Genomic DNA, 12,502 nt, shown 5'->3' on the forward strand with positions numbered 1-12,502 from the left:
GCAGCGGCTCTCTCAAACTTTCCTGTAAGTGGTGTAGCTGTGCAGCAACCTGGAGGGGCCTCACACACCATGGCCTCCACTTCCAGAAGTCGCTGTCGTGCACTAACTTCGGTGGCGATCCTCACAGTGGCAGGGAACATAGATGATTCTTGCTGAAGATGACAGAAGGAACAAAAAGGTTTTCAGGTCTCAGCACAGCCTGCAGATGGGAGCTGTGCACCTTCCTCTAGACAGTGTGACGTGTAGCTCCCCGGGGCCATAGCTCCATCATTCATTCAGCTTCAACCTCAGCACATGCACCAATGCAGGGAAGATGCCTCACTGGTTGGGGAGATTGACACATTCCATCAAAAAGGGACAGACTGCTGTGCTCTGATCCCCTTTTATTCAGACACATTCAACCTACACTGCATTCAGTAGGTATTCCTTATCTGACATATAATAAGGTAATGCTCTCCATCTCCCACAGTGCCTTTGTAAGTTTCATAATTAATGGGGGGGCTTGGGCAGATGATTGACCATGGACTGCATGTAACGTGCCTGTAACTGATGGTACTGAACACGCCCCTGGATAACAGAGGCTCATACCTAACTGGACTAAGTATTAGCCTCCATCTACTTTCCAATGTGGACATTTGGTTGAATAAACGTACAGTATATTTGCCAACTCAATGAGCAGTACAGCAAGATCCCGGACAGATCCCTACTGACAAGCATGAGAAATAGCCAGTATGTTTCTGTGTGAAAGAGTACATCAGAGGGACCTCGATAATCCGAATATCAATTATCCAAATATCAGATTATCCAAAGGAGATCTCGAGGTCCCGATAGAAACATTACATCAAAGACGTGTTTCCAACACTGATCGCGTCTTTTGTTTACAATGATTAAAAATGAACTCCACTTACTGAAATGTTGCCGAGAACAATCCTGGACATCGATGGGAGCCCAGGCGCCATCCGCAAATGACGAACCTCCCGCCCTCCCTCTCTCTCCCTCCAGTTTCCCTGGAGTTCTACACAGGCATGTACCCTGAATCCCCTTAACCCCCTTCTGCAGATAATCTCTCCAACATTGTCCTGTACAGGCTGCCCTGGAGGGTGGGGTGGAGTGGGTCGCAATTGGACAGGGTGGACAGGATGGTTAGGGCATGGGGGCACGGATAGGGTGGGCAGAATGTAAGTGGGAGCAGGGGCGGATGGGGGCATGGATGGGCTTAGGGGTCGGATGGGGTCGAGGTTGGATGGGTTTTGGACGCCAGGCAGGCAGAATTGGAAGGGGTTGGGGTTCGGACAGGGTGGGGGTCTTGCATGCAGTGTGCTGCTGCCTAGCCTCCTGAATGGGGAGCAGACATAGCAAGTGCTCACCGTGTCAATCCCACTGAACTGATGGGGGTGTGTGAGGAGGCTTCAGTAATGCTGCAGGTCCCTCACACACAAATGTGTGTCTGATCAGAAACAAATCCTGAGACAGAGAGAAGGACCAAGGCAGGCAGAGCGAGGAAAAAGGAAACTTCAGAAAACTCCGAGCCCCAGAGGAGAGGCATTGAATCAATTAACCGAATAATCAATTATCCGAACAAAATAGTACCTGCTCATCTTATTCGGATAATTGAGGTTTCCCTGTATATACTTTGCACATTCTCATTAGAAACTTGCAGTTAAAGGAAAATTAATTCCTCAAGACAGAGTTGGTGGATACTCTCAGCTCATGAAACAAACACTCTAAAAACTGCAAAAAACCTACTGGTAGTGAGTCACAGAAAGCATTAAATCTGATTCATTACAGACCTTGACTTTTCTGGTAAACTTCATTTGCTCCTCAATTCTATACACATTTCTCTTGAAGCCAAGGAATTCCTAACATCATACCCTGAACCCTTCTGCGGAGAGAGGGAAAGAATGTTGGCTGGTGTTAGGCAGTTGGTTCCTTAATTCTTTAAAAGTGAAATAATAAGTTAAGTGCTATTATTGGGAGAAATAAGAGTGTAGTGGAAATACATTTAAAAGTAAATTATGAGGTAAATCAGCTCTTTAAAAATCAATAGCAAACATTAGTAATGCTACTGTCGCCATTCCCTGTGAAGTAGTTGTCTGTTGAATCTCCAAGTAGTAAACATTGGGCTGTACTTGTCAAATTGCCAACTACTATCTGCAGCATGATGTAACTTTCAAAGCACTGTTTTCTTCTGAACACTGCAGCATAACAGGCAAACCTTTGAAAGCGTCGGTTTGAACTGCATCTCAATAGTGTGCATGTCTGGATCCAGAGATGAAGACGGGGCACCCAACCCCTGACTGAAAAGCTGAAACAGAATTATGGATCACACCCTCATCAACAATCTTAATGCGTGGTGTTTCTGATGGACAAGGTATCAGTGATAACCAGGGTTATATAATGAAATCAGACCTCAGCACTTGATAGGGTGCCTGCCCTTGATACGTTACAGACATCTTTAGTCTTATGTACACTTGTATTTCCAAGGAGTATGTGCCCTCAAATAAAAGCAGGAAGTGCTGGAGAAACTCTGCAGGTCTGGCGGCACTTTTGGAGAGAGAAACACAGTTAACACTTGGAGTCCTGTACACATTTTCTTCAGAGCTGCTGGATTCCTCCTGCTCTTCCTGTTTTCTGTCAGTTATCCAGCATCTCAGCGTTTTGCTTTTTTTTGAGTATGTATCCTGCTTATTCTTCCTCACAAAATGTAACTCCTGATACCTATCTATATTTAAGTTCATTTGCCAATTACACAACCATTCTGCAAGTTTATTAGTCCCTTGCTATGTATTTGCAGTTCTCTCTGTATGAACTGCATCCCACAATTTAGTGCAGGAATGTCACCAGCAGCTGAAACTCAAAGTCTGGGTTTCAGTGGCAAGGCCAGGACCTGTTGGAATACTGCAATTCTGGTCTCTCTCCTATAGGAAAAGTGTTGTGAAACTTGAAAGGGTTCAGAAAGGATTTACAAGAATGTTGCCAGGTTTGGAGGGTTTGAGCCAGAGGGAGAGGCTGAATATGCTGGGGCTATTTTCCCTGGAACATTGGAGGCTGAGGGCTGACCTTATTGAGGTTTATAAAATGAAGAGGGACATGGATAAGGTGACTTGTCAATGTCTTCGCCATTGAGTAGGGAGCCCAAAACTAGAGGGAATAGATTTAAGGTGAGAGGGGAAAGATTTAAAAGGTCCCTAAGGGACAATGTTTTCATGCAGAGGATGGTGCATGTATGGAATGAGGTGCCAGAAGAAGTGGTGGAGGCTGGTGCAATCACAACAGTTAAAAGACATTTGGATGGGTAAATGAATAGGAAGTGTTTAGAGACATTTGGGCCAAATGCTCGCATATGGGACCAGATTAATTTAGGATATCTGGTCGGCATGAACAAGTTGGACTGAAGGGTCTGTTTCCATGCTGTACAGCTCTATGACTGTATGATTCTATAACAGCCTTTTCAGTTGACACAGATATACATACCTCTAAAATACAAAACCCAAAGGGAAGGTAAATTATCCATGGTTAATGATAGAAGTTAAAGATCACATTAGATCAAAATAAGTGGCTTATAGGAGTACCAGAAAAGTAGTAAGCCTGAGGATGCAGACCAATATAAGAACCTAGCAAAGAAGAACCAACAAATTGATGAAGAAAGGGAAAGGAGATAGGAATGTAAACTAAAGGTGGACTGTAAAAGCTTCTTTAGGTATGTGAAAAGGAAAGGATTAGCTAGGACAAATGTGGGTCCGTCAAAACAGGGGACAGGAACATTTATAGTGGAGAATGGAAGTTGGCAGAGAGCCTGAACAGTTACTTTGTATCTGTCTTCATGGAAGCAGATACAGAAAATCTGCCAGAAATCCTAGGCAACCATGGGACTTGTGTAACTAACAAACTAAGAGAAATTATTAATGAGATAATATTTAAACAATTAAACTGGATTGAAGGTTGTCAAATCTCCTGGACTAGTTTCATCTCAGATTTTTGAAGGATGTGGATAGAGAGTTAGTGGACGCACTGGACCGGAAGAGCTTTGTTAATTTGTAATGTTGTGATGAAGCAATTCAACTCTTCAAGCACTTTTTGTGTCAGCTAGGCATTTTTTAATGCCTGAAGCCCTAAATAATGTCTTCACACCTAGCCCCAAGCATTTCCCCATCTGGATGGTGTTTCCATATATCAGACATATGCCAAAACCAATGTTTCACATTTAGTTAATAGCAACATCTACAACTGTTATACTTAATTACATTAGCTGCACTCTTTTTCAATTCGCTCGTGCTCACAATTCAACACAACTTCTAGTTTAGCATGATATGCAAATCTGGATATATGTAGCTCAATTTCAAAATTGAGGTTATTTATATTTAGATAGAATAATTAGGTCTCTGGCACCATTCACGAGAGGGTATTATTCATATTTTTCTGCCTGTCTGAGTCTATTCTTCTAATGTATTCCAATTTTCTTCCTTCTTACCTAACAAATAATTTCCTAACAATAGGACAATCTTAGCTCCAATCCCATAGAGGTTAAATTTACCTCACAGCCTCTTTGGTGGATCCTTATGAATGTCTGTTAAAATCCAAAGATATGAAATTCATTGACAAGACTCACTGGATTTATGACTTGATTTAAAAAACTTCATTGGTTTACTTAAATATAGCCTGCCTTTCATAAAATCATACTTCCTCAGTTTATACTTATGTTGTCCTAATAATTATCCCAGTACTGATGTTGAAATTCAATGCTGCGTTGTTACTTAATTTGTTTCAGCATCCATTCTAGAGCTTATGTCACTCTTTCAGTGAATATAGTCAGAATTCATCAGAAAATTGCATGAAAATACAAAGCAAGGGAAAGAGAAATTCAGAACTTGTCAGTTTTAAATGCATGAACCCACCTGCTTATTGGCCTTCAGAACTGTGCGTAAAGTTGCTATCTGCTCACGTTTTGTACTGAGCAGGGATTTCAGTTTCAGGATCTCTTCCATCAGAACCTCTTTGTCCTTATCAATCATTGGCGCCAACTCCCGCGCAGCTGCCCTTTGCCGTGACAATTGCAGAGATCGGTCAACTGCCTTCTGCAGATGTTTGATCTGATCCCTTATGATAGCGTTCAGGTTGTAGATGTTCATCGGCTCCTTTCTGATGTCACTCGTGTCAGAGACAGGGGAAGAAGGTGGAGCAGTTATTACAGGCGAGACTGTGGTGTTGGCCATTTTTGTCGGGCTCTGGTGTGCGTTTTCTTTACCAACCTCTGTTTTGTCTTTTGGGGAATGGTCTGGTGAGCTTCTCGAGTCAACTGGTGAGGCCATGCCTCTTCGGGCAAGTCGCGGAGACAAAATACCTCTTGGGTCATCCGGTCCTTTCAGACTTCCACTGCGGGTGACCCTGCTTTGCCTGTAATAGTCCAGCATGACCCTGTTAGGGGTTTCATTATTACACAAGCAAACATGGTGATAGAGCTGTGCAAGTTCCTCACTAAAAGTTACTAATTCATCCTGGGCTGTGTTGAGAGTGTTATGCCCATCATTTGCCATGTCTGTCAGTGTTTTGATTTCTGTTTCAAAATGTGTTATTTTTTCATTATATTCTTTGTTCATTTTCTCCAAACAGCTCACTTGCTGATCTAGCTCTTGCACACGGTTTTCATATTTTGTTTTCTCCTCTGTGTAGGTCTCCACACATTTGTTGTATTTTTCTTTCAAGCTTTTGAGTTCAGCTTTGAGATCAATTACTTCTGTGATTGCTACTTTATATTTACATTCAAGAATCTCTAATCCATTTATGTCCACCTCATAATCATGTGTTTCTTCTCCAGACTCCCGTCCTTTCTCATTTTCCAGATTGGTCTTTAACTCCTTGTTGACCTGAAGCCTCCTCATTGCATTGACATGTTCTGTCAAACTATGAACTCGTTCATGTTGCTCAGTAAGTGCTCCCTTAGTATGTTCCAGTTGTGTCTGTGATTCTTGAAGATTGACCAAGAGGATGGCCTTTTCCCGCTCTACCTGCAGTAAAAGTGAAATAATAAATTGAGGATGTTATTTTATCATTAACACCTTTGGACCCACAAATATATAATCTCCATTTATGAACAACCCCAATTCTACAGTTAAGATGATAATCAACTGACTTTCAAAGATATCTTGATCTAATCCCAATATTTCTTAGAATTTTGTTGTATTGTGCACCTTTTTCACAATCTAGTATGTTGAAATATCCATCCTGTTTCCTGATAGCCATTTGCTACATCTGCAGGAATTACAGCACAGTGTACTTTACCTTTGTTTGTAAAATGAGCCTACTATAGATGCCCATGGTTTGTAGTTCATGTGCTGGCATGCAGTTTATACCAGAGAATGGAACGACTGCTTATTTCCAAATATTTATGTGGCAATGTACTATAAGAGAAGGCACTGAAATTTTCTATGGAAGTCACTTTGAAGCGAAGATAAAAGTCCTATGAACAGAGCACTTCAATGGTTCACAACAGAATTCCATGGCATCACATCATGATGTAATATTCCACTCTTATAGAAGTGCAGCAAAATGATATAGTACCCTTACTGATAAACATAGAGTGATAGTCCATTGCTCTTGCACATCCCTTGTGCATGTGCAGACTCTGCCCTCAGTGTCCACTGGCTGAAAGTTTCCGTAGGCATTGGCACAGCCTGGACCCCTCCATCATATTGCCCCTTCCCACTTTCACAATCATGATGTCAGGAAAACTGCAACACCATGGTAACCGTTTACTATTTCTGAAACCGTCTCTGAAAACTGAACCTGGAGGTCCCGACAGACTGTGATAAAATATCAAATCAGTGGGGTAAACAGCTTCTTTTCCATGGGCACAATGACAATATCTCAATGGCAACATGAAGCAAATGGTTAATGTTCCAGCCCACAGACAGGAAACACACCAGTTAATTGCTATATGAATATTACATCACCGTAACTTCCACAATATCCATCTTTTCAATCATTTTATACAGTCTTGGTGTCCTGGGTCACTAGAGGTTTTCATCAAAGATCTTCAGACAGCACCTTCCAAACCCACGACTATTTCCATCTAGAAGGACAAGGGCAGCAGATACATTGGAACATCACCACCTGTAAGTTCCCCTCCAAGCCACTTACCATCGTGACTTGGAAATATATTGCTATTCTTTCAGTATTGCTGGGTCAACATCTTGGAATTCCCTCCCTTATGGCATTGTGGGTCTACCTACAGTACGTGGACTATAGCAGTTGAAGAAGACAATCATCACCACCTTCTGAAGGGGCAACTATCCAGCAAGGAAAATAAATGCTATGCAGCCAACAATGCCCATGTCCCATGTATGGATAAAGCTAAATAAGAAGTATAATTTGATCCTAGTTAAAATCACTGGTAACCAGATCAGTATTTATCAGAATCATTACTCCCCACTCATCACCGATAGAAGTTGGGAGAAAAATTAAACAACATCAGCTGTACATTGATACTTTTTGCTTATTATCGAAGGGTCTTTCAAAATGCAGTGACTTTTTTTGTTTGATGACTTGTGTCACAAAGCTGATCCTTTTACAAGTTATATTGTCCTTGATTTTTTTCAGAGACGTTCTTAACGACCTAAGGTCTGAAGTTTGAATGGTTCACTGGGGACCTTTTGATTATACATTACAGATAATGCTTCAGGCAGAAAGCTTTCAAGTATTTTTTTAAAAAACTGATATAATCAAGGGGGCACGGCTAGTTCTCTAGTTACACAGGTCAGTTCAGTTTGCCGGTTAATTGAGTCAGGGTCTCAGTTGAAACTGGATGCACTGCCCCTCCTTCTGCCTTTCTGACTTCATAAACTGTAAGCTTCTTGTGTCAATTTTATTCTTTGTCCCAAGGGGTTTGCTTATTGGGATTGTTGTAAATATTTTGGAACAGCATCATTAAGTTAGGATAACCTCTCAGGTTCAGGTAGGATAAATCATTCGGGTATTCTAGTTTTGGTTCGTTGTGTTTCATTCCGCAATTTTGTAAATAAATTCTATTGTTTAAAACTTGACAGTCTGGCTAGCTAATTCACTCTGGGACTATCCACTGTACACTTAGCTGAAATAAGTGGCAAAGTTACAGTCTGGGCTACCTGCTTAAAAATGTTTTGAGGGGTTGGGTCTGCTCCATAACATGTGTAACCTTGTAGTGTAGCCAGATAAAATAAGCTTATATCGAATCAGGGTGCCAGCAAGTATTACACCGCAAGTATTATATCAAGTGGGAGCGTCAGTGGATTGTCGAATCATTGCTTCAGTACTTGCACTTTCCCTCGGATCAATACCAGAATCTATTCTGATAGGAAGACAATGCAACAAAGTTGCAGCTTTACCCAGATAGATGCAGCATTTCTTCCATTTAAAGCAGTGTTTTGCACGTGTCTTTTTTTTATTGTGTGACTGGGATTTTCTTTAGATGGGGAAATTGAAATTACAAATATCACGGTTTAGATTTTGCAGCAACAAACCTAACTGATACTGCAGCCATGCCATCTTGGTGGTTAAAGATTGCCTGCCCTCCATAAATGCAATCATATTAGAAGAGACTATATAAAAGAGTCTAACTGTTACCCTCGGTCAAAATTTGGAACTTATTTAATTATATACATTCTACTGGCGCGAGAGTCAGTCACCAGAGGACATGCATTTGGTTTATTTGACAAAAGAACTAGAGGTGAGGTGAGGAGATATCTTTTTAGCAGTGAGTTATGATGATCTGAACACACTGCTCAGGAATCACCTTCAAAATAGAACTGAGTATCAACTTGAAAAAGAAGACTTAGCATGGTTATAAGGATAGAACAGGGCAATGGGATTAATGGGATATCAGTTTAAAAGAGTTGACAGAAGTAGAGTGGACCAAATGGCTTCTATCTGAATTATTTGATTTTATAATTCTGGATACAACCAATGTGAAGCATCCAGTAGTCAGAATATGAGGATGGTATATTCTATTTCAAATTTAAACACATTCAATAACAGAGTTTGTTGCACAAATGCAGGCATTGTACTTACTTTGGAAGTGTTTAAAATCTAAATTCATGGGTCACAGGTTCATTAGTAAATTTCATGGTGGAGGCGGTCAGTGAGTTGGGCAACCTGAGAAATAGCAATAACTAGCAGAATGTTTTATTTCAATAACACAGTGACATATGACACAGTGCCACAAATGGGGGTAACCAAAGCTTTGTCCAAGAGGAAAAATGTTAACATTGTTTTAAAGTGGGAAAAAGAAGCAGAGATTTGCTGGAAGGGAATTCCAAAGCTTAGGGACTGAAGGTATCATCACCAACAGTGGGGCTGTACTGTAAAGGCTGGAGTCAAGATTAGAGTGGTGCTGGAAAAGCACAACAGGTCAGGCAGCATCCGAGGAGCAGGAAAATCTATGTTTCGGATAGCAGTCCTTCATCATGCTCCTGCCCGAAACGTCGATTTTCCTGCTCCTCGGATGCTGCCTGACCTGCTGTGCTTTTCCAGCAACACTCTAATCTTGACTCTAATCTCCATCATCTGCAGTCCTCACTTTCACCTGTAAGGGTTTGAATCTGGCTTGTGTGATACTCTAATAAAACAGTATACATCACAGGAAAAGAAGAAATCGCACATAATCTTGCTCTGTCTGGCAGCTGCATGCCATGTTGAAGACACAGTAAGATGTAGTCACCATTAGATATGTGTCTTAAATAAAGTTAAACTTTGCCCTTTATGTTATTTGGTCATAGAGCTGTACAGCATGGAAACAGACCCTTCGGGCCAACTCGTTCATGCCGACCAGCTATCCTAAATTAATCTAGTCCCATTTGCCAGCATTTTGCCCATATTCCTCTAACCCCTTCCTATGCATGTACCCATTGTCCTCTGGCATTTTTTTCCATGCACACAACACTTTACTTCAGCAGACTTTGAAAATGTTCTTTAGCGGCACAATGAAACCAGGAGTATTGCAGGAGCAAATATGATTGGGAACACACAAGTGGCCAGAATTAGAGGAGAGCAGATAACTGAGAGGTTTGTGGAGCAAACAGGCATTTGAAAACAGGCATGAGAACTTTAAAACTGAGACTTTGCTTGAACTTACATGTTTTAAACCAAAAATCTGCAACGCTTAGAGAAAAATTGGAATTTAATTCAAACAAAAGGTCCCTACACTCCAAGGGTAATTTGCAAAATGTTCCTCTATCCCTACAAATCACAAAGGAAGATGCTTGTTCACCAAGTAGTACCTATCAGTCACCCCTTGCTTTTACACTGGAAAATAAATGGTTCTAAGTAGCTTCCGAGCAGTGGCATCGTATTTACCTTCAGCTACTGTAACTAAGGTGTTCTACTCGTGGCGTCAGGAATAGGCAATGACGGGCAGTGCACGGACCTCCTTGTTCGCAGCATCATGGAGCTTCATGATGTCACATCAGGGGGAGCCCGATACAAAATGCCTGTCCCTACTCATTCCTGTAACCAATGGATCAAAGACATAAAACACACCAACAAGAGTTCTTTGATAAACTAAAAAAAAACAAAAAAAAGTACCTATTATGGCTCAATGTGCACTTCTACAGATTTAGTCTCAGATTCTTTACTGCAGCACAAGACCTGATTGAGAAGACTTGAATGATAGATCAACATGGCTATCAGAAATAACCGAGAGATTTAACGTTCAGGGGGAAATGAGAATGGAGGTCATACCTGTATAAGCTGTTGCTTAAGTTTCTGCATTTCCGAAATGTTGAGCTCACTGAACAGATCTGAGACTAGAGCCGGGCTGTCAGTCTTTCTGGTACTTGGTGTGCGGTAATCACCATTAAGTTTTACCAAAGATCCATGAATGTGTCCGTTCACCTTTTCATCGTTATTTGGCTCACTGCCATCTTCTGAGAATTTCAGCCCATCGACTGCGATGTTTATGTGATTATTGTACATGCTGTCACTCATGTTGATGTACTGTGAGAGCTCTTTGCGCAAATTGTTCTTCTGTTCACGCTCATTCTTTAAAGTTTCCAAAGCTTCCTCCAACTGATGTTCAGCAATCTCCTTTAACCGGATAGCATCTTCCAACTGACTGTTCAGCAACACTGTCTCCTCTTCCAGGCGTTTAATTTCATGTTTGAGGCCTTCATATTCTACCTGATTACACAGAACACAAACAAAATTTAGCCTTTTGCAAATATAATCAAATTTTGCCATTAATCCACATAATACTTGAGGAGCACTTTATCCTTTAAATACTTAAAGGCACTCAAATGCTGCTGAAACTGTTGAAGTTTCCGCATCACACAAGACATCACGCCTACATAGAGCAGATACCACCAGACAGGCAGAAACGTAGCTGGTTATCAAATCAGGGTCATCAGCTTAACAAGAGTATGGGCATGCAGTGAATTGTCAGAATGCTGACGAGCTGATTAGCCCTAAGGTCTTGTGTTAAGCTGATCCCAGTTTACCAGGGGCAGATGCATAGTTCAGTTCCCAGAGCTTTGATCCTTCCATGCAAGTGTGTATGTAGCTTAAAACTATGCAGTGGAGCTAGTGCTGGAGCCAATGACATTGGTGGAAGTTTTCTCCATGGGTCTGCCTCAACCTGTGATGCGCAAGCACAAGGCGTTCATGTTTTGCATTGATTTTCAGAAGGCCTAGAAGTACTTGCTTGAGTAATACCATTGTTTGCTCGCACATGAGAAGGTTGTTAACATGAAATATCTGAACTAGCCCAACAGTTATTATAACAATTGTTAAACACATGCCAAAAATGAAGCCAGAAAATGTATTACACCACTGAGAATGCTTTATATTCAAGGTTTGAAAGTGCTGCAATTGTTTTTACTTTGTTACAATGCAATTTTGTGGGAATCATTGTAACCCCAGAAAAAGAATGGTTATTAAATAAGATTATATAGATGCAGGTAGAAACTAATTATTTATGAATTACACATACCCTTTTACAAAAGCAACCTGGAACTTTGATTTTAAAACTTGCAATGAGTTTATGGTTTTGTAAATTTATTACTTGGAAGCTTTTGATCTGTTTCCTGAACTATGGTATAATATGCACACTTGTCAAACGTGCTTCTCTCAATCAAGACAGAAATACAAATATCTGAACAGAAGTGGTTCTAAGTCTAACTCCTGGGACAGGATCACTCAAGTACTTCCAGCCTAGAAAATTCCTGTCTTTGAATTTAGAAAGCAAATTATCCACCCAGTGACCTATCCTGCTTCCTAACCGACATCTTTGTTGTTACTTTGCTATGTAGAATCTTAAGAAAATTCTTAAACTTTAACTAAGCACTGACTTTAATTTTCTGATGTATCACATCAATAATAGTTTTAAATCGCGTGGAAAGCAGACTATTTAAAATGGTTCTTTTTCCATGTTAAAAATTATTTTATAAATTATAGTTACCTACTAAATCTCTCAAAATTGTTTCAAAGAGTTGGCCTACCACGGATGTTAAGTTTAATGAGTATGCAGTTTCCAGGT

At 40.8% G+C, this 12,502-nt stretch overlaps 1 protein-coding gene across 4 annotated transcripts in view; it reads right to left on the reverse strand.

Annotated features, from left to right (window-relative positions):
- Nucleotides 1-12,502, reverse strand: part of LOC140458161 (protein bicaudal D homolog 1-like) — a 276,533-nt gene that overhangs the window by 76,764 nt on the left and 187,267 nt on the right. For all 4 annotated transcript variants that reach the window (XM_072552337.1, XM_072552336.1, XM_072552339.1 and 1 more), the window contains exons 4-5: nt 10,711-11,148; nt 4,896-6,005 (exon numbers count right to left, since the gene is read on the reverse strand). In XM_072552337.1, coding sequence (XP_072408438.1) covers nt 4,896-6,005; nt 10,711-11,148 — 1,548 coding nt within the window. The remainder of the gene's footprint in view (nt 1-4,895; nt 6,006-10,710; nt 11,149-12,502) is intronic.

Source organism: Chiloscyllium punctatum, chromosome 32, assembly GCF_047496795.1.
Source record: "Chiloscyllium punctatum isolate Juve2018m chromosome 32, sChiPun1.3, whole genome shotgun sequence".
Classification (NCBI taxonomy): domain Eukaryota; kingdom Metazoa; phylum Chordata; class Chondrichthyes; order Orectolobiformes; family Hemiscylliidae; genus Chiloscyllium; species Chiloscyllium punctatum.